The 23770-nt window shown below is 38.1% G+C and overlaps 1 protein-coding gene across 1 annotated transcript in view; it reads right to left on the reverse strand.

Moving 5' to 3' along the window:
• Window positions 1-23770, reverse strand: part of FBXL7 (F-box and leucine rich repeat protein 7) — a 169880-nt gene that overhangs the window by 118067 nt on the left and 28043 nt on the right. Inside the window, exon 2 of the mRNA XM_010708490.3 lies at window positions 14052-14141. Within this exon, the coding sequence (XP_010706792.1) occupies window positions 14052-14141 (90 nt within the window). The remainder of the gene's footprint in view (window positions 1-14051; window positions 14142-23770) is intronic.

Raw genomic sequence — 23770 nt, forward strand, 5'->3', positions numbered from 1 at the left:
AAGAATAAGGAAAGGCAAGATAGTTCCAGGAGCTGAACTTAAGATGGATAGGGTTCAACGTTGTCCATGTGGCACAGGAAATATAATGCTCAGCAAAACAAGCTTGGATCACAGAGTAGAGAAAGAGGAGAAAGGCATACAGGTCTTCAAGCCCACAGTCTTTCTATTATCCAGGGGTATTGTTGGCATTTTGGTTACTAGTGTTATCCAAAGCATGTCAGAGTAATGGTAAAACTAGGGCAACAAAAAGAGGTATTGCAGCCACAAGAAAGCAGACGGAAATAAAAAGATTTTGCTGGGCTGACTTGTATATTTGAGCACTGTGTTGGATTAAAGAATGCATGAAGCATGTTCAACATAATTTTTTTCAATGGAAGAAATAGGAACTAAGCTCTGAACCATACTGTTTCCAATGAAAAATTCAGTGAAGCATCTAAAATTTCAGTCTCAACTTTTACTCCATCAGCTGTTCTTCAGAAAGAATTTGTAGCACATTATACTGAACCAGTGATGTTCTATGTACGATGGAAAGTACCTTCTATCACATTCCAAGTACACAGCAACAGGATTACTTCATTTTTTGCTTGTGCATGTTTTTTTCCATAGCTGATGTGCATTTGCCCTGCTAAATCAAATACTCAGGATGTGGTTCTTGGCAAATACTGCTGCCATGACCTTAGCATTTAAAATACTTGATAAGAGTATCGATGCTTCCCAACTCTCTAACAGACTATCTATAAGGACAGGTAAGCTTCTGACACTGCAGTTGTACGTACACCCACATTTTCAGTACTATACAGCAGAGAAGCTTTATTTTTAATGTACAGTTTGCTATCTCTTATCTTTTGGCAATGCTGTTTCATTTCCTCAGTCAGAATCCCATGCCTTTACTTTGAGTAGTCCCTTCACTCCCCAGAATAAAATTCAGTTTGGTACTTCTCTGATATGAAACCGAACTAACGTGAGGCAGAAATGCCAAAATCAAACAAAAACCTAGTCCATTCAGACTCCTTAGTCAAAAGCTAAATGTTAAAGTTAAGTATGACCATTCACGTTCAAGAGTTAGACACGAAATGACAAAAGCTATCAAATTCAACTCCAGTCATAAAAAAAAACAACCTTTAACAAAAAGTTATTAACCAGTGCTTTTTTCCTACACAGTATTTCATATAGTCCCAGTATACAATATGAAGTGTTCACACACTAAGAATCAGAAAACTTGTTTCAATACCTAGATATGACTACCAGTCTCCCAACCACACCATCACCTTTGAACCTTTGCCACAGAGGGCTTCATTACCTTTGTTTTGGTCCAAGTACCTGTATTAGAAGACCATTGTTATACAGTTATTTAAGATGACATGATTTACAAGGCAGTGCGACACAGTTAACAAGCACCTGGTTTTTCCTGGCCTTGTTCCGTAAACCTACAATTCTTTCCTTAAGGAAATGCTGATTTTTCTACTGCTTCCAGATGTTAAATAGGAATGGCTCTGACCAAGACACCTGAAGCTTCAAAATTTTTTGCTAATCTGCACATCTGCATTAAGATGAATCATCCTAAAGGCATCCAACTTGGTAAGCAAAGGCATAATTTTACTCTGCCAAGAGTTCCACATAGGATGCCCAGACAAATTTTGGTCAGAATAGAGTGTCCTTCATTTAGATCAAATTACCAGACATGATATACACAGAGGATATTAAGCTAAAATGTCAATAAAACAGAGCAGGAGGTTAAAGACTTCTGAGCCCAGAAGACTTAATCCTGAGGATGAGCAAAGCTGTTCATGGAACAGAAGGGTGCCTGCAACACCAGGTCAAAAAAAAACAGTAATCACTGCTGACAAATTGTTTCAGCTGATACCTGAGACTCTATAGTATATAAACATATTCAGAGTCAGAACAGAACTACTGGTTGGTTTTTTTTGTTTGTTTGTTCTTCCCTCCCCCCAAGCAGCAACCAAGGCAACACATTCTTTACAACTTTTCTAATGAGTAAACATATATATACTTCAGCCTGCTGTGCTGCTGTGTGAGGTGAGGGGACTGTCAATGTGTTTTCAGTTGAGCATCCTCCCATGCCAAGTTCTTAGAAATTCCAATGCACTCACAGATGGGAAGAGCTGAAGCTCATCCAGGTCTTGTACTCAGTTTCTCTAACACAAGTTAATGAATACGAATGTAAATAAGCAAAACCATACACAAATAGCACCTAAAACACACACAATTTTCTTGCTATAGACAAATGCATTAGCATTCAAATGGAGACTGATATTAATGACAGAATCATTTTTCATACCAAAGGTGACCTTGCTCCTGATGCTAAAAAGAACCTGAGAAACATTCCTCAAATTTTCTGGGAGGTTTCAATTAGCTATTTTCCTTCTGTTGAGGCTTTGTGTGAAGTTTTATTACTAGGTTTAGGGATATTTTTTTTTTAGATTCATGAAGACTATCTGATTACTGAAGCAACACGATACATCAGTTTTTCCAGGAGTCACAAAATTCCAGAGGTTCACTAAGGTTACGTTTGCTGTTAACTGAACCATCCACAACAGAATGCTCGTTTCTCTGACCTGAACCGGCCAACCACACAAACAAAAGGATATAATTTCTATAAAGGGGCCAAAGGAAACAATTTATCTTTTCAGCAGTATCTCAGCACTTATGGTTATAAGAAAAAATATCACACTAAGCAAGAATCAAGAGAATGTAAATGTTTTGTCATATTTTAAACACCTTTTTTTTAATTTTAGTAACTTTGCAGCTAATATATTTTGTTTCCCAGTTTCTTTCACTTAACTAGCTTTACTGCTTGCAGTTTCCAACCATGTTCTCTTTCCTCCACTCTGTGATCCTAGTTAGACCAACATTTTAAGTCACTGTTACATTCTTGTTCTTTCCCAAGTAGCATAGCTTGTAATATATTTCAATAGGGTGGCAGTTGCTCTAATTTAGAACTCCTAAATATTAAACATAAGGAAGTCATGGCATATTGTCCTTCTATACTGATTTTATATCTGAGATATATGAGAAAAGATCTTTCTGGCATAGATAGGAATAAATAAGTTGTTTTAGATACGTTCCTACTTCTGTGATAATAGCAGATCCACAATGGAGAAGATTAGAACCACGTAAAATTCAGAACTGAAGTATGAGTAACAAGTTACAAGCAGAGTTACAAGAATAGTCTGAGCATTAATTCATCAGCAAATTTGAGAAGATATCACTGTTCTTCTCATTAGGCCAGCATCCAAATCCAGTTCATACAACCTTTTGGAATAGCAGACAAATGCTGGATATCTATAGGTAGCCATGACATATGACTTAGAACCTTCTCACCTAAGAAGTGAACGATGTTTAGTTTTGAAGCCTCATAGATACAATATATTTTTAAAAGCCTGATATCATCACAGCAATGGAGAAACATTCTTTAAAATGTCAGGGGAAAATGAAAAGGAAAAAGTAATTTTTGTGTTTTGAGTTTCTTCTCCCTTGCCCAAAGACACATTCTTAGGAAAAAAAAAATCACACATACAAAATTAATAGATCAGTACATGAAAGCATTTACACATCAGGCTGAAAAAAGACCAATTATCCTTCATTTCAAACAGTCATTACATTTGATTGGCAGAATCTGAAGCTTGTAACTGAATGGTCCAGCTGTTACTTTGACACAGATAAAATTTCATGAAGGATGACACATTCTTAGCAAATCCAGCCAAATATTTAGACTTCAAGAAATGTTGTAGGAATCTGTCTTCCTCAGTGACACACTGATAGAAGTGATCTTCAACAAATACTGAAGGAAGCTTGCGTATCCAGCGTCCATCCAATGCGCATCAAAAAAAAGAAGAAAAATAGATGTTCCTCTGAAGAGTTTTTTTCCCCAACAGATGTTAGTCAAGTAGTCTGACAAAGCAGCAACACCAATAGACACTCACCTACTGACTACTATCTGTAGTTTCAGATGGCAAAGCAGATTCAGTGTTGTGAGTTTCGGTGAGATTCAGAGTAATCTGTTAAAATTGGGTACATTATCTACTTGATCGAACTGATTCACATGCTTAATGTTGCAAAAGTCTTCCAAATACAAACTTAAGGGAGGACAAAGTGTGGAGAACAACTGTATCTGAGATAAAAGGGCATTAAAAAAAATTGGGAAAGTTTACTGAAACAGTACAGAAGAGGTCTACTTACAGTTAGCATCAGATTGGACCGTAATTTTGGCTCAGATTCCAAACAGTGATTAAAGTCTTGTTTTAGAGAAAAAGGATGTCATTTCAGAAAGTAAAGTTCAAACTAATGGTTTATCTCGGTCCACAATAAAGAAGGACCAAATGACCATCAGGTTCCTCATCCAGAGCCAACAGATGGTAGCCTGGTTACGCTTTTACCATTTCAATCACATTTGTTCCTGTTCAGAAGACAAACATAAAGCAAGAAAAAATAACCACTAACACAGTACTGAAATAGCCCTCCCTGGTGCCAAGCAAACGACTGCTTTGCACAGCGCAGGGATTCTAAAGCTTCAGGTGCCACACAAAGTTTTTATTGCTCAAGTGGGATCTAACAAGCTAAGCTGTAATGGCTTATAAATGTTTATCTTGCTAGTGAGGGGGAAAAAACAGAAGTCTGTATTTATCTGCATGAACACAGAAGCATCTTCAAATGAAGCAAATCACAAGCCTCACAGTTAGGAACAAGAATCTGTTCCTTCTGCCTACATCTTGAGATCTCTTAATACAAATACTTCCAGCTGGGAGCCACTGGAAGAGAAATATTTAATTTTAACAAACAAGTAAAAGACTTCCCACAAATAATAAATACTCAGTAGTCCTGTAAATTTTCATTTTTATACACAAGATGAAAATGGGTTTCATTTTAGGGAAACCCAAAAAGAGCTGTAGATTTAACTAGCACTGGTAAAAACTGAAGTTTAATTATCATGAGTCTAGTGACAATTTACAATGAATATTTATGGTTTATCCAAGTCACTGCAAGCAGCACAAGTTTCAGTCAGTCAGTAAAGCAATCAAGCTTCATCTCAATCATGCATTCACATCCACAAGGCAGCACAAACACGATACAGGTAGGCTAGATGAGAAATCCCCGTACTTTACTTTGCCAGGGCAGCTGAAAACTAGTTGATCTAAATGGATTGCCAGATCTTACAAAAGAGTATTCACAATACATCTCTATCAAAATCCTGCCTGCCTTCTGGCAAGACTTTATGCACAGAATAGATACCAACAGAGTAGGTGAGAAGAAACCTCCCCTCTTTCAACACAGTTGATCAACTGCCACAGGTCCTTGTTTTGCTGTGTTAGAATTCTTTATTCAAATTATAAAAATGGCAAATATAACTTGATTTTCAAGGGGTTGCAACTCACAATCCACATTCACATTTAAATACAAAAAAAAAAAGCCTTAAATATGAGAAGAAATATCAACATGGAAGGTTACTAAACATGCAACAGGAACACCACCGCAACACAAGTTAAATGTTGAACAGTGGATGATTAAGACTCGAGGAAAATGTAAACTGCTAATCACCAGGTTATACTCACAAATTCTGCTTATACCTAATCTACTGTAATTGCCCAAACCTATGATGATCCACCAGTCAGAATTAACAAGAAATAAGAATTACCACTGTCCATTCTTGAACTGCCATTTTCATCAGCCAACCTCAGTGCATATGTCAACATGTGAAGAATGCTAGCAGAAATAAGATGCCAAACTTCAATAACGTGAGAAAAACATCATAAGAGGCAGTATGGTACAGCAGCAACAGATGAAAAGAGCAAGTCAGCAACGTAAAGCAAATATTTCCCAAGTCTGCAGCTAGGTTTAGCACTGTCAGCAATACCATTCTTAAGAAATATACAGCCATTTGATAATCTGACAATAATAAATGATAGAGGAAAACAGAGGCAGGATATTTTGTGTCATAAATTTAAACTATGGTTCAGCACTTAACAGAATTGTCAAGTTAAAGGCAAAAACTTGATCAAAAGAATGAAATAAAATTGGAATGGCAAGTTCTAGAGTTAATCTGAAGTAGTTTCCTAGTGTCAGTTCATAAGTTCTGGAAAACAGATAAGCCCTACATATTTAAATATACATTATTAGGTTATATATATTCTTGAAACAGTTCAGACACAGTCTAGCAATTAAATATATATATATTTTTTAGACTAGCAAATGTTGGGAAGTCATCAGATGCTTCAAGATGACTTTGCTTTTCTGAGAAGGAAAGTAGTTATAGCACAGGCCGTAATAAAGAACAGCTGAGAGTCAAAAACTCCCTGTGATAGTGGCATACAAGTGGTTTGGTACAGACCTTTACAGAAGGAATTACATCTCGGATCCCAGGTTTCTTAAAATCAGATTTAAAGATAATTGAGTAGACCATAATCACTCCTACCAAGCATCACATCTTATGTTGGAAAAGCTAACACTAGGTTTTTAAACTGAGGTCATTTCTCTCTAACTACACTGTAAGTGCCTTTGCTCTGGTAGATCTCACATTTCAGGCAGCAGATCAAGTAAGACTGCAGTTTTATGCACCTCTCCAATTTGTTCCTAGCATTGTTTGGGCAAGCTTTAAGCATTTGGCTATACCATTTCAGTACAAATTAGCCAGAATAATGTAAGGTTTCAATTTGCAGTTTTAACCTAGCCAACATCCTAACCACTTTTGCCTTGTATTTGAACTCTGATTTAAATGTCGACTGCAACGGTATTGTTACAATTAGCAGAACAGCTTTGCAGGAACTGCCTATTAGATAGCAAAAGCATACAAGATGTGATTAAACACAAAAAACAAGGGCTAACAACAAGCCTCTATACTACTTTGTACCTCCACATACTGCTTGAGGTGATTATATTTGCATATGCATTCAGATATTTTGGTTGGAGGAATTTAAATAGTGAGTTCTGTTTATTCTGCCAAAGTGTTTATAGATTTGGATTTATTAACAGTCACGCCTCCCACCCCCCTTATTCCTCTCCTATTTTTTTGGCTTCAAATGACTCTATTTTGGCACATTGAGTAACGCAACATTTCACTTTTCTAGAAAACTTCACGGTTAGAAAAGTAACACAAAACCCTAGGAAGCTTACCTGGTCTCTAGTTTCATTACCAACAGAAAACAGCCACAGCTCACTCAAAGCCAACTGAACCTCAGCCCAGATCCAAGTAAGTAGGGGCAAATTCAGGAATTCATATCAAATTCAGACAAGGCTTGTTGCACAGAAAGACTGCTTAGACGGTACTTCAACAGGAAAACCAAGAGCCTGAACTCCCCAAAACGCTGCTAAGACATGAGGACAGAGATAACAGGGAGAGAAGTGCCGTCATGAATTAGGAATTATGCATATGCTCACGTGCATTCAGGAAGACCAGATGTAAGTTCTCAGTTCCAGCACTGAATCAGTAAGTGTCTGATGTTAAAGACAAAATGAAAGGAAAAATACTAAAGAACCAAAGTGGGAAAAGATTATTTAACAGGTATCAGACATGGGAATGAATCAAAAAAGCTCTTCTTGGCAAAAGGGCAGTTAAAAAAAAACTAGGTGGGAAAACAGCATCTCTTTTCAACAATTTGTTCCATAACACACAATTATTTGCATGTCCAGAGAAGACGTACAAGCCATTCAGAAGCTTTAGTGGAACTCCACTATGCTAAACAAAGTTACCTACTTTATACCATGAAACACAAAACACAGAAGAGCTGCCTATTCTTAAACTGGTTCTCTGGGATTTTTATTTCTCTCTGAAATAACATCAGGACTGTACTTACCCAAATTTTCAAACTCAGATGCCTCTTCTTCATGCAGCTACTTAAATATCAAAAGATTCAATATCAAAAGATATAATTTCATCTTCCTAGATTTTCATAATGTCCATCAAGTACAGTGCAAAGATCTCCTTAAATACACCAAATAAATTAAGAGCTGTTTGGAGATACAGAGACACCCAGCCTTTTTAAAGAACGTGATTCTGAAGCCAGGAGAGATTAACAGCATGACATCTTCCCTGAAAAGACCCTATAATGTGTATTTCATCTCACTTTTTTTACTCACTGATAAGTTGAAATGAAAGGCATATATCCCAAAAATCAAACTTTTTGTGTTTAACAAACGTCACTTAAAATGTGCTCACAAAGAGCACTGACAAGGGCTTTCTAATACAGAGCTCAAACAATTCTGGAAAAGAAGGTTCTATAAAGTTCTTCAGGAAAATTAAAGAAGGCAATTACTAATTTCCTACACTTCTGAGTATGAAAGCCTGGGACAAAAATGTATATCATTCTTAGATAAAATAAGTGAGAGTGTGAAACTACTGTTTTGAGAGTTCTCACATATCAATAAAGCTCAATCTGTCTTTCCATAGTTCATAAAAAAATTGAAAAGCAGCTGCTTTTTCTATTATTCTCTACAGTCCTCCACAATGACTTAGATATTTTAGGTGTCAAAGCAGAAATGATATAACAATACTCCCTGTTCCTACTTTCCTCTAGGCATTCATCATGCCTTAATTCATTTACAGTCTGTAGAATAAAGAGATGTAGTAGCAATAGTCAAATTCTGGTCACTTCTGAAAGTCACTTGAAAGTTATTTTCTTAAGAAATGAATCAACAAAAGAGCAGAGCAAACGTATGAAGCACTTTTAGTACTTTTACATGAATAGAAGATAATTTCTCCTGAAAAAGCTAATCCAGCTACATTCTTTTTCTTGCTAAACTGAATAAAATCCAGTTCCAGATACCTAGGTACCTGGTATTTCTGCAATTACACAAAGCCTTCAATGAGCATTTGTAATTCTATATTCAGAACAGTAGAAGTCTTATGAATTTCAGAGCTCTCAGTCAGACTTGCAGCTTGCTGGAACTCTAGGCACCAGTACATATCTATTTTTGAAGGACTGAACCAATTACAGACATGTCAGAATGAGAACCACTACAGGGAGAAGGATAGTTCCTCATCCACAGCTGCCCCTTCCTCTGGAACTTAGTACATGTCAAGAGAAGAGGACAGACAGCAGAAATTCCCTAACACAGATTGGGACTTGTCAACATACCAGCCATTTAAGTTTCATTATCAAGGACTCACCAGAAAAGGGTGCCAAGGAGCACAGTAACATTACTTCATTGATCTTAGCCAGATGTCATCTCACACAGGGTATACAGTAACACTCTTACATGAGTAATTAGAGCATTACATATTTGTGAAATGCTACATTTTCACCCAAATGTGATTTAATGAAGTGAAGGTTCCTAATGGATGTAGTTATTCCAGTCACATTACTGATGTTGTTTCTCTCAGAACTGCTGAAAAGCTCGAAGAAAACATAAAGGAGGATATATCTACCAGAACTGTGACTGAGCATCTTCCTTGCACGTATAAAACAGAGATCTAAACTTCGGATATAATACCTCTTCTGCTGAGATGCAGTGTTGAAACAAATGCATTTGCTCTCCACACTAAGCATAAAAGGCAACGCTAACATGCAAAAAGCTGTGTCCTCTTCATTTGTCTGTTTTCTAAATTCAGTCGCTTTCAAGTTTGTTTAAGGTACATGAACATCATGTGATGAAAACAGACGCTGGAGTTCTAAGGATATTGTTGAAGGGAAAAAAATTCAAGGTCTCTAAAAGTCAGCATCAGTAAAAGCAGATATAATTTTAATTTCTGCAGAATACAGCAACTGACTTCACTGTATTTCCACAATTTAAAATAAACATTAACAGGATATATTCACAGGTATTTCAGCACTTAACTCTACTGCTAAAGCAGTATTTTTGTTTCAGGCCTAACACTTCATTTTGATTTTACAGAAACTGAGAAATAAATTAGAACTCGCACATGAAGCTCATGCACGAGCTCTCAATTTAAAGCAGCCTCTGGATTACCATTTAACAACATCTACACATGAAGTGCAAACAGTACTGATTTTTTTATTTGAAAAGCTGTCAAGTTAATATGAAGCATTCAGTCTGGACATAACATTCCATGCTCTGCAGGTAAGTGTTAGAAGAAAGCTCCCTAACCAAGGTAAGCCCATACAAAAACATTCAGTCTAGTCTTCTAAATCAAACTTCAAACAATAATATTCCAGCTGAAGCTGTGTCTAGCAAATTGCATTTAAACAGCTCACAAAAATCCATTTAGTCTTTCACTTGCCAGAACAGCAATGGGGGGTAGCAAAAACTCACGTGTTCTAAAGTTTCTAACTGTAAGTGATTGATGGGGTAAAGGATTGCAGACAATGTCTGAGACTGGAAAAGAGTTAAAATGTAGTGTATATTCAAAGCTAAAGAAAACGGCATCATCAAAAGAGGAGACAGAAGAAGCAAAGTGCATACACATCCACAGTTCACCACATGCTTTCTTCTGAGCCAAGCTGTAGCCAGACTGTACCTATAGCACATTCAGTTATTCATACAGAGAAGCCCTGACATCTCTTTTTGCCTCCTGCCCTTTACTGAATTACAGAAAGTAAAAGCCACAGTGGGTGCAGCTTCAGCAAGAGACAGAACTTCAGTTTCTGCACCAGCGCAGCCTCATCACTGCATCATTCTCATTTGCATCACTGCTATCTCGAGGTTGAGCTTAGGAAGCTGAGAGATCTGCCAGTAATACTGTCTACTGTTCGCTGGTAGATGCTGTGCAGTTCACCCAGGAAGATGTTTATAGTTCTATCAAATGTTGTCTTCTTGAAGTATAAAGATTATCTCTTACAACTCTACAGATATTCATGATTTACAGTGTGAAGGAAGGCACTGTAGCACTGCATTCAGGTGATAACCACATCTCCCATCCCCATCAAGAGATTTAACAGCTGTCACCTCAGCAGCATATCTAGGACTGGAACACCATACAAGCCATTTCAAGCAGGTAGTAACTCATTTCTTGAACTCACCCTCTACAGAAACATCGCAGCACTGAAAATTCACAAATAGAAGGAATGCAGAAGATCAAATATGGAGTACATTTGATTGCTCAAACAAACAGCAAGATAACACCTGCTGCCTGGGAGCTCCTGAGGTAGTTTCCTCTTTCAAGGAAGAGTCCTATCTCACGTCTTTTTGCAGTCCTTGGGAATTTATACCTGCCTGCAAGTATTTTACATGACTTCTCTCTAATGTAAAGTACCAAAGAGCTGCGTGAACTAGTCTTATGATTTCCTTCCTAGTTTTTCCATGGCTTTTCAGGGATTCAACTTCAATAAGTGTTTTGTCAACTGTCTTAAAGAAACAGAAGAGAAGAGATGCTGTGCAGAACTGGAGAGTTAGGTCTGTTTGCAAAGCTGGAAAGCAGGAGACAAGAAAGGCCTTCAGCCTTGCGTAAAAATTCTGTGCTCTTCACAAAGCTAGGCACCCAAGAATTCAGCCACCACTAGAAATTCAAGGGATGCAAAGAAGCTGTAACTTTTTTTTTTTTTAAAGAATTATTTCCCACACCAATGAAGGTGAGGAAAATTTCACCAGCAACCTTTCATTTTCCTTTCTACTCCAGACATAGGACATACACATTTCACTACACATCATGATTCACAAGACAGCACACAGCGCTATGAATTTACAACACGGGGTTAAAGTAAAGGACAGAATTTAAGTGTTTGCCCCAGCTTCAGCCTCGCGTTGAAGAGCAAGATGCACTTAATCTCCAGGATGGGCAGGTACTACCGTATCATGACAAGCAAACACTAGAGGATAGAGTACTATAAAGGTAAATTTAACTATACAGTTATAAAAAATTATTTAAACACCCCAATGAAAAGACATAAGTGCAACTGCTAGTACAGTGCCCAACACAATCAAGCTCTTGTTCTTAGCTGGTCCCTAGACATTACTCTGTAACTGAACTGTAAAAAAGCATTCAATTCTTTAAGTACAGAACACTTCTCATCTTGCAGAACATACAATTCCTTCTCTTCATTTGAATCCTTCTACAAGGGAAGTCTACTACACACAGGGGAAAGAGGCATCATTAGTTAAGAACAAAACAAATGAACAAAAACCCACAAAACTGGTTGAAAAACAGACCTTCCAGTAACAGCACTGGTTTGTACAGGATCCTGTGTTTTTTTCCCCCCCTCACCACCAGTTCCACTTCTCTGCTCTCACTTGCCTCCATAAAACCCTCACACTCCTTGGTTATGTCATTTAAAGTACCTGACAGATTATACAGCAATCCATATTAATACAGCTCACATTTAACTGACCCATATTAACTGCTCAGCAGAAAAACTTGGTAGCAAAGCAACAGCAGCAGAGATAGAGGGATGGTCTACCACCACTGCTACTATTAAAGTAAGTGTTATCTACACACCTTCCTATTTTCACCCTTCTGTAAGGGGTGTAGGCTCATATCTGAAATTGTCTCCAAGAGTGGAAAACGTAACAACTCTACTGTTGTGAACTCTGTATCTGCACAAGAGCTCAGAAAACATCTTTACTACAGCATCTGCTGCCCTGTATTTAAACCTCCCTCACTAATGAACAGCTGCAAAATTGTGGTGAAGATTTCATGATCTACACCAGTATTCACTGGCTCTACAATAGGTTAGATTAACAACATAAATCTTAGAGACTAATAAAGAATTATTTTGCGTTATCTGATTTGAAAATAAGGGAAAAGAAATGTTTTACTGATTGAAGTAAAACAGAAATTTAAAGCAATTGTTAAGGACTGACTTCAGAGTTTCCACTACTCCTTTGTGCTTTTTTTCTTGGCTGTCATACAGAAAAGTTAAAATGCTTTTATACATTTCCTAAATATACTTGGCATCTTGGCAATTCATCTCCTTCATGTACCTCAAAACTTGCTGATCCAAAGCTTAGAGAAACATGAAGTCTACTATTCAACTTAACTTTATTAACTGTATATTCATTTATTGTTAAATTTATTGTTCAGACTAAAAAGCAGAGATTCTGAATCAGAATCTCATATGATTCACAGGTGCCAGATCTTCATTCTTGATAGGGGATTGTGCATGCCTAACAATAAACTCTTGTGATTTATATGGTCATTTATTACTTACATGAACTCCTTTTACTGTTCAGATTCTACAGTCATAGCTAGACTTGCCAAACAAGAACAATTCAAACCCTATAGTTTCTTCTAACAAGAAGAAAGAAAGCCAGACCAAAAGCAACCAGAACTTATAACTTAATTTGTAATGGCAGAAATGAAAGAAGTCAAATTTATTGTTTTATAATTACCAAGTACAACCGATGTATTTTGACTGAGCAGAAATTCTAGTTAAGGTCTATAAATGTATCATTTAAAAAAAAAAAAAGGACTTTCAGTTTACATCACTAAACTACATACAGATTTAATGATTTCCTCTCAGCCTCTGAAGACACTCTAGTAAAAACTAGGGCCAACGTACTTCCATTTAGCAAAGCACACCTACTCACATGTAGTAAGGCAGCAGGAAAGGATCAGCATTTCTCTGTTCAAGAGCCAGTTAGTGCAATGTTATGTTACTACTGACATACCAAACCTCTCCTTCCTCTAGACATCAAAAATCTACTCCCAAGTGGTAGTCTAGTAACTGCAGGTGAGATGCATAAATCTAATTAAATCCTGTCAACTCTTCATATCTATAGACACACTTTTGAGAACTCAGTAGAAACAATTCACATTTCACGATGCTCTTAATATGAAAATAAGAGGTTGAATTTTAACCTAGAAGACATGCCAAAACAAGCTTCCATCAAGTATATTCTACAGAAATAAGTTCAAAATCAGATCACATCTAATCTTGAGTATAAAAAGTTTTTGCAACATAATTCAAAACTCTCCACACTTTTATTCTGCAGAGGTACCTTAAATCCTTTGTCAGAAGCTTAAACCAGAAAATAGAGCAAGCAGAAGCAGAAACTCTACACAGGAAGAAAAACTGTCTTTTAATTTCTAGTATGCTAATAGCACTGTACACAGAAGGAACAAGGAGGAGGAGAGGTTCCTTTTCTGAAAATAGCTAGGATTATGCTGGGGGGCCCGACCTGAGTAATGAATACCAGATGCCTACCTTCACTGGTAGCTGCATTCTTCTGGGCTTTGGTGGGCGTGTGATCTGTACTTGAACTCACGTCGGATGAGATGCTTGAGCTGCCTTTGCCTGCAAAAGGAGAAAGAGGTAGAGGGTGAGGAAGAACAAACGCAAGTATCAACAGTAAAGAAGAAAGGCCCTCCGTATCAAAACCTGGAAAAGCTCCAGAAAGCTTTAAACTGATTTTAAAACAGCTGATGTTCATTTTGGACTCGTTTGGGTGGAAGCTAACTGCATGGTAGTTTACAGCATATGTATCCTTACGTGTACTACGGCTGCAAACAGGCTCCAGTGTCACAGGGGTTTCATCTTAAGTGAAAAAAAATGTGATTAATGTCATTAAGAGAACTTTCTTAACCAGTTTTCTAATTCAAGTACCTTTAAAACAGATCAGCAGAAACGAACACTGACCCTTATATCAGCACTGATTACATTCCAGACATGTTAACTAAGTTTAGATTTAGGTGCTCTTGTGACCTATTCAAGTCATTTGATCACCTGAAAATGAAAGCAAGGTCACTGCTGTTTCTTCCTACATCATACCTACTGCTTGAAACAATGAAATTTTGAAGCCACTACTTTCATGATTGCTATTCTTCAACTTTCTTCTGTTTTGTTTTTGTTAACTCAAATGGGTGCTGCAGAAGAACAGATGAGGCTGAAACGAGCTTTTCTTTTTGTTTAACTGTGAGGATCTATGAATTACTCATTTCTCATTCTCTCCACTCATTCTGCATGATGTCAGTAACTACTAACAGGGACACACTCTTCTCCTCCAGCAGGAACCAGACCAATCACCCTATCAGCAATATATGAGATACACACAGAGAGGAAAGATAACAAATGCTGTAACACCTTTCAAAATGATCTATCCTTCCAACGTTGCGTTGGTAAAGCCTTTAAAAATTATGTTAGCTTTTGAACCAAAATTACACTGTATGCAGAAAGCTAGCTGACACCATGTTTCTGTCACTTGAGTAAACCTATAATCACAGGAATGTTAGCAAGAGACTTTTCTGATCTGTTATTTCAATCAAGCATTCCTTGGGGTTCTGGGTTACAGTATGCCTGGTTTTCATAACATTTAGATGTAAGGAGGAGGTCTGCTTTTTAAAGGTGCCACAACAGAACAAGGATTTAAGTTTTAATGCAAAACGACTGGAGAATGTGCAAACGTAGGTTGCTTCACAACCAAGGTACTGCCACTTAATCCGTCAGCCAACCCTAGAGAATCCTTCTCTGCATAAAGTTGCTTAAGTTAACATGTTTGGATTTGAGAGATGATTGTGGAGTGAAAGGATATTAAAAAGGCCAGAAGGAAGTGAAAAAATAAATGGCTAAGGCCAGTAGTCGGGTGGGGTAAAGAGAAAAAAAAGTGCACCATCAGTGATTCACTGACTGCTTTTTACATTCCTGTAAAGCACACTCAAGAAGCAGTGCCCCTAAAATACCACTTCCATCGCTCGCAAGCTGTGGCACAAGTTGAAGTAATGGACTGTGGTCTTTCTCGAAATGACTGCTCCAAAATAGCTCTGGGCTCAGGCAACTACAGTTGTAGAAGAAATCCAAATGAGAAAAGAGAAGGCTAGGTGGGAAATGCTAACTTCCAGGAATAGACCAGAGAACTTGGAATGCCCACAGTAGCTGATATTAATGATGAGATAGTGTTTTTGAGGGTACTGCCACTATCAACTGCAGCTGCAAAGGCAGGAAAACATCTAAGGAGTGCCAGCATCCCTTAACAGACTGATAGAAATCAAATCAAATGCCACCATAGGGTGCTGAGTGCCAGCAACAGATTATTTACAGAGCACACTTCTGTAGTAACTGTGAAACACCAGATATAAGTCAAAGTATTTCCCTACCACTTCAATATCAAAATATTTTAATTCCTTGTGAGAAGTCAAAATGGGAAATTAAGAAAAACATTCTTGTTACTGCTTGCATTGGATAACAATTCTTCCTACAAATATTCTTTAAGTATTTTATTATTGTGTTAGTATTCTCTTACCACATACAGCCCAAAACAAGCCTTTTCTCTATCTACACTGAAATGCTCCATTTGGGCAGGGAAGAGAAGCAAGAGATACTTCCTGGTAAATTTTCAGCAAGTGTTTTAAACAGATTAGCAGACACTACATCTATTCTTGTAATGTGAAATTGCCTAGCTTTAACTGCTATAGCCTCACGTACACATGCAAGAAATAACCCAGAAGAGCATTCAAGCCTTCTACATACAAGCTTGATGATGAGAAAAAGTACATACTCAGGAAGTTCATAGATGGCACGAAATGAGGACGTGTGGTTCTTGCACTACGACATCACTGCCATTCTAAGGAACCTTAACAGGCTGAGAAACGTGCTGGCAAGAACCTCAGGAAATTAGTTCAACAAAAGGGAACGCCAAGTCCTGCAAGTAGGGAGGAATAACCCCTGCACCTGGACATGCTGAGAAACCATCTACACAGAAAGAGACCTGGGGTCCAGGTAGACACCGAGCTGAATATGGGCCAGCAACAAGCCTTTGTGGCAAAGGCCAGTGATGTCCTGGCTGCGCTAGACAAAGCATTGCCAGCAAGTAGAGGGAGGTGAGTCTGCATGAAGACTTCACTTAATAAAGCTTCCAGCCATTCTGAAATCACAGTAATTGACTTAGGCAGCAAGATGTGTGTTAAGGGTGTTACAACTGTAAATCAAGCAGGCTTCCATCAACACAGCAAGTAGAATCTGCAAGAGCTAGTTAACTGCATATACCAATAATCTTACCCACACTTTGCATTCTAATCCGGTCTTTTTGAAGAGATTTGCCTTCCTGGCAATAAATATCACTAAACAGTTCTGAAAAAAAAAAACTCAATACCACATGTGCATTTTTATGTAATTTTTTAAAGCATTTTACAGCACAGTAATAAGTCATTATCTTAATGGCTACAGAAATTCAACAGAATTTACATCAGACTTAAGCCAACTCCTATCACGCTTGGTATCACAACCTCAACTTGCAAGCAGTCTGTTGAATCTTGTTGCAAATAAGATTCTAAAAAATAAAGAAATAAAAAAAACAGCAGCAGTAAGAAGCTGTATCTCAATACTTTACTGTTTTCTACTGGTAATAAGCATTGTCCTAGTCTTTCATAATTTTCAATGCTAGTTTAAGAATCACTTTTGTGTTAGAGAATCCCTAACTACTAGTTGTCAGCTTGATGTCAAGAACAACTTGCATTTTATTAGTATTTTGTATCCATTCCCCTATTGTCTGTTTCAGGATATCTTTTCTATAAGAAACTTCAGAAGGATATTTGACCAAATGAACAAAATGCTACCAGTAGATTCTGTTCACAACTATAACAGTAGATTGGATACTTAAGAAGTTGTTGAAGGGAAGCTTGCAAAGTGCATGGAGATGAGCAGTAGGAATTGTGAGCAGAGGATATCAGCACTCTTTGATTTCTCACATGAAAATCCAGTGAATTTGACAATTTGAAAAACAGATATTACTACAAAATATTGTGCTTTCTGATTCCATGTGTATGCTGCGTTGGGTCTATGTAACATTTCAACTGAAACTGTTGTTTAATTCTGTGGTGAACCAAACTGACCTTACTGAACTGCCAGATGCCCACCCAATTGCTCCCCTCCCCTCCTGAGTAGTTTATCACAGAATAGCAGGGATTGGAAGCAACCTCAAGAGATCATTGACTTCCCTGCTAATGCAGATACTCTACAATAGAATGCACAGGTAGACATCCAAACGGGTCTTGAATATTTCCGTGGAAAACAACTTCATCTCCTTTTCAGTTTTCCATAAAATGATAAAACAGAACTAGAGATACTTCTACAATACTTGTAAACATAAAAAGTGATGTAAAAAGTTAGTACCAGGGGTAAGACAGACAAACTAAAAGCCATTGTTTCCCTAATTGCAGCAGTTACCGCTTTATAATTAGTTTTTAGATTTGAAAGAAAACCTGAATATATAATAATGTACTTTTAAATAAGTAGGAGTTAAGAAGAAATTCTTTACTATGAGGATGGTGAGGCATCAGAACAGACTGCCCAGAGAAGCCTGTGGCTGACCCACTGTGGAAGCGTTCAAGGCCAGGCTGAGTGGGGCTTTGAGCAACCCGGTCCTACTGAGACACATCCCTGTCTATGGCAGCATAGTTGGAACTAGATTTTTTAAGGTCCTTTCCAATCCAAGCCATTCTACAAAAAAGCTCAGTGCATGAGCCAGCAATATGCTCCTGAAAGCATATTGTAGCAAAGAAGGCCAGCAGTACTGGCCAGAACACTTGGTAGAGCAAGTGGCATGCATTCTCACATCTCATACATTCACCCAAACTCATCCGAGACAAGATTCTTCCACAGCACTTCTCTCGGGGCATTATCTGCCTATAATACACCATGTCAATTCTAAGACTGCTAATTTCAACCATGCCACAGGAAAGCTTGACATATTGAGGCATAACACGGCTCTTCAGAGATTAGAGCACCTTTTCAAATCAAAAACTGTCATGAGAAAGTCATAGTAAGTGAATAAAACCTGACAAGGGTTCTAACACAGTGACAACTAGAAGGACTAAACAGAGAGCAATGCTGCAAAGATTACAGAAACAAACACCGTATTCGATTCTTCGCTTCCTTTGTGACTCTGTGTAAAAATTAAAGGCCTGCCAGATGTTTCCCTAGTGTGGCTTGAGATTGCCTAAAGCTTCCTTCATGCTTTCAACAGTTTTTGATTTTGCAGCCAGAAGAAACCAAACTGCACTCCAGTAGTAGGTAGATAGGGTGGTAGAATGCAATTATCATTTTATGAAACGTAGTGCACAGCCAGAATGAAGGTAGCGTGGCCTTCACACCTACAAGTAATCATACAGCTCCACAGCTGCAATTCAAATCATGCCTCCAACCTGCTTCCAAAGAAGGAAGAGCATGGACAAGAGTTATTTTGTTTGTTTTAAATCTACCAGTGTCAAAGTCCTACAATTTGCAGAATCCTTTCCTATGTCTATCTAACCTAGTATCTTATTTCCTACATATTATCTTGATTTTGCTGGGAAAAACAAAAACAAAAGCATGTCACATGTGCTTCCCCAGACCATTCAATGAAATATTATTAGCAAATTATGCAAATAATTGCTTGGCCTTATTCATATTTCAGTATTACTGAAAAAATATATATATTTTTTCCAGCTGCTTGTAAAGCTAAATACTATCTTTGTACTTCAGCAGCACATTCATTGGAGCAGTACTCTCCAAATACCTCTGTCTTTTAGGCTGTAAAAAAGATTTGCATTCTGTTTGCTATTCTTAGGTCCTACATCTTACTCAAATGGAAGCATTAATAAACACTAGAAAAGAAAGAAAACATGAAAAACGTTAACTCAAACATCAGATTCTGTCAGTCACACACACTGCTGGAAAGTGTTGAGCTCCTCAGAAGCGCATCAGGACAGAAGCAATGCAATTTAAACTTGTCCAAAAATTATAGTCTGTAGCTGCTGAAGAATGAAACACCTACTTACTAAAAGCACTTACGTAAAGTCTGTCTTAATATGCCCAGTGCTTCTGACTGCATTACAGTCATCTTTTTGCACTTCGTTATTTGGCTCATTGCTACTGCACTTGCAATTAGCACAAAGAAGCAGAGTGAATTATGAGATACAAGACACAAGAGACATGAAAATCATCGACCTGCGAGACAGACAAAGGTGTGTCCTACAAGGGAGCCTCTTTCATTTTTCTCTAGAATAGATTTAGTGGGTTTTCTTTTGCAGTACAGTTGCTCTTGGATTCCTGACGTGCTTCTGTCTCTTGGTGAGTAATTTGTTGGTTGTTTTGGTGTTGTTGCTTTTGTGCTCTATCTTACATGACCTTCAAATATCACATAACAGTCTGTCATCTTTGAAATCACCTTGAAAAAATAACAATATTGTTCTTGATCCTGTGTTTTATTCTTCTGACCCATCTATCTTCAGCAGATAACAACAGAGTTAGTTCAGGACTTAAATGGACAGCAGACCAAATCCATCATTTGGCTAGCTTCCAGTCAGCAAGGATCTCCCCACACTCCCAATGACTTTCAGTAAATTGCTGAGGGGTCTGGCTACAATGGTCAGTAATTTATTCAACACTCTTGAAATGAATCTCATCAGGCCCTGTGGACTTACGAACACTGAGCTGATACTGCTGTTCCTTTAGAATTTCATGATGAAGGATGGAAAAGTCACTTCCTCAATCATAGACCTTCGACTCTGAGGCATGGGCAGCCCAAGATCAGTTGTTACAGTTAAATACTAAGGCAAAAAACTATATTAATAATCTTGATTACCTCAACCTACTTTAGGAGTCTACCAGCCTTGTTGTGACAGCATGATACTCCCAGTTTACATCTGGGAAGTTGAAGTCGCCTGCAAGAATCAAGACAATCGACCTGAGATGTCACCCAGTTACCTAAAGAATAGCTCTTCATTGCTAATGTCCTAGGTAAGCAGTCAATAGCAGATACCCACAACATCTGCTTTGCTATTCATCTCTTAATCTTCACCCAGAGGCTCTCTCCTACATCATCCCTAACAGCAATAGCTGTACAGTCTGGTCACTCCCTTGCATTCAGCACATCACCTCCACCCACCCCTGTCCCGGAGCAGCCAACAGCCCTTATTCCCAGCACTCAGCTGTGGGACTCATCCCACCAAGTTTCACTGAACTGATGATATCAGAGCACTTGGAAAGAACTAAAGCTTCCACTTCATCCCATTCGTTCTTCACAATGCATGTGTTGGTATACAAGCACTTCAGATGTGCTCCTGAGTTCTCAGCACTCCTTGGAGCAACACAGATACTCCCATTAGCCTTCCCCCATTCTTTGGCTTAACCTCAGTGTTCCTAATGGTGTCCATCCCCCCTGCTGATCGCAGTTCAAAGCTTTCCCATCAGTTCTGCCAGTTTATGGGCCAAGAAGCATCTCCCCCATTGTGACAATCATCCTGTCCATGGCACTCCCTCTGGGTGGCCTCCACACCATTTCCCACCACTTGGACTGGTCGTGCTCACCAGGCTCTTTTCCCACACCACATCTGCTGGCCAACATCTCCAGTTTGTGCAGATTCCTTTGTTATCAGGCTTCCCCTCCAAGTTAGAGCAGCCTGCATGACAGAAGATAACACTAATTTGTACCCACACTTGTCACCCATTCCAAGTGTTAAGCTTTACTCCTCAGACACTGGGAAAAGGCCATAATCAATTCAGTCTAGGACACAGATATTATTTAAGTAATGCTGCCTGAGAAGGAAGTAATGCAAGTTCCTTCTGGGAACTCAGTGAGAAAACAAGATGAGAAATATGTAGCATCTTCTTTTTATTACTTACTAGGACCATCATTCCTTTATTAAGTCCTAAAACACAACCTTTCACTACAATAAATTAGCTGAGGATACTCCAAAAGCCAGTCCTACTCCGCTGCCTTCTGCTCAGCTAGAGAAAAGGGAAAATAAAGCTTGAGCTGGTGGGCCCTGTTTGCACTTTACCATAAAAAACACGCCAGTGAGTGAAGGCAATCTGAGAAGATGAGCTCAGCTCCAGCATTGACTAAGTAGCTGCAGAACTGACTGCTGCAATATCAAGTGTTTGGTACAGGTCTAAATTACAGTAACATAACATTCAGAAGTCTAAAACTGAAAACACTGAATATGTGGTTGCCTTCCACAATAATATCATCATTTAAAATCTGCATTTAGATTTTCCATGAGCTACAACCCACACTTCAATACAAAAGGTCATGTTAACTTCTACTATGAATCTTACTGCTCATTTCTCTTAAAGCACAACAGCTTTCATATTCTCAATGATCATTTTCATCCACTTATGAGAACTGCCTCTAACATATGCTAGGTACCCATAACTGCTAACATGAACAGACACACTATGTTCTTAGTAAGAAGCAGATGTGAATGTTCTGGCATCAAAACCCTGTTATTCTGCTTAGAATGATGATGTCCTGTGTCAGCTCTAACAGATGGATCTTTAACCAACACTTAAAGAAGCAATTTTGCAGACCATTTCCTTGAATACAGTGGTCCCCAGTCATCTCTCATCTCTTCATACAAAAGGACATCTAGAAGCAGAGCTACTTGGTCAGTCCAGCTGCACAACTCTATTTGCTCCTCCATGAAGATGATTCAAAGATTCAAAACAAGCCACAGTCCCAATCCACTGCCCAGATATTCCATGCTTTGCAACAGCTGACCTCTCTTCCACTGAAGCCTGGTAACACACTGTCAGTTGTTAACTTTGCCAAACCTTTCCTTGACTTGCTAAGCTTTCCATGCTCCCTGTTGCTGGCTTCACTTGTGGGCTCACTTCAATGCCTCCTTTGCAGACCACTTGGGAAAGGTCGACAAGTGAAAGCAAATGGTTCGACTTACCAAAACAAGCATAGCAGCACCACAGAGCATAAAGGCATCTGCATTTGACTGAAGGCTTTCCACCAAGATGTGTTCCTGTTTGTACTTAATAGGTAATAGGTTTCCAAAACTTCTCATGATACCATAACTCCCACAATTTGTGATCCTGTCAGCTAAAATCTAGCAAAATGGAGGTACCACATTAAAAATATTCACAAGGTGTTGCTTTGTATTTAACTTTCCTGGTCCAATACTAAATTGGCACAATAAGGTATAGCGTATATTGCTAATCTGAAAAAAAATCATTTCCCTCTCAATCTTAATCAGAATCCTATAAAAGTTCTTCCTATAACTTTGTGACTGCTAAATCAGATACTGTGGAAGCAAAAAGGTCTCAACAGCTGAAGGCAGCTGCTGAGGCAGTGATAGCGGAAGAACTCTTCTGGCATATAGTACACATAGTAACACCAAAATAACCAACTTCACAATAGTCCCCAGATTCCCAGTTTGAATGTTGACGGCTGATTAAGGAGATGAAGTGAAATACCTTCCATCAAGACAGCACAAAGTATTCTGGCAACAGCGAACACCGTGAAAAGTGATATAAAAGGCTTTCACATCACAGTACAACATGAAACCCAAATACACTTTTTAAGTGAAGAACAAAAAAATCTGACAGCTAAGGAGAAACAGAGGATCACCTTAGTCCTTTAGATAAGCACAGTCACTTCCAGCTTTTCTTCACTGATGGACATAGGGAAAGGGAGAGTGGGAAGAGGAAGTGGTAGAATTAAGGATGCAAGTAAAGGAAGACTTCAAAATTTAGGAGATTACGAAAACTAAAAAGATAATTTATGAAAAATCTATAGTAATACAAAGTGGTATTTCAAAAGCAATCAGAAGAATGTGATCTGCACTCTTAAGAAATGTCTACATTTTTCCCTATACAAGTCTACTAAAGTTACAAGCCACATTTACATTCAGAAATCAACCCATTAGCACCCAATAGCATAGCTCAATTAAACACATAAGAGTAAGAGAAATTCCATGTTTACAGTGGCAAATCAAACTTTAAGGCTCTACACTATATATTTGACAATCAACTGAACTGTGCAGAATGTAGATAAAAAGGAGAAAGAAACCTAAAGAACCTCTAAGTAAGCATTATCCACAAGGCATCTGGCAATGTTAGCAAACAAGATTAAAAAAATAAAAATATTTATGTCTCTCTCTCTCTATATATATATATATGTGTGTGTGTGTGTATGTATATATATATATATATATATATAT

Source organism: Meleagris gallopavo, chromosome 3 (assembly GCF_000146605.3).
Source record: "Meleagris gallopavo isolate NT-WF06-2002-E0010 breed Aviagen turkey brand Nicholas breeding stock chromosome 3, Turkey_5.1, whole genome shotgun sequence".
NCBI classification, from domain to species: Eukaryota; Metazoa; Chordata; class Aves; order Galliformes; family Phasianidae; genus Meleagris; species Meleagris gallopavo.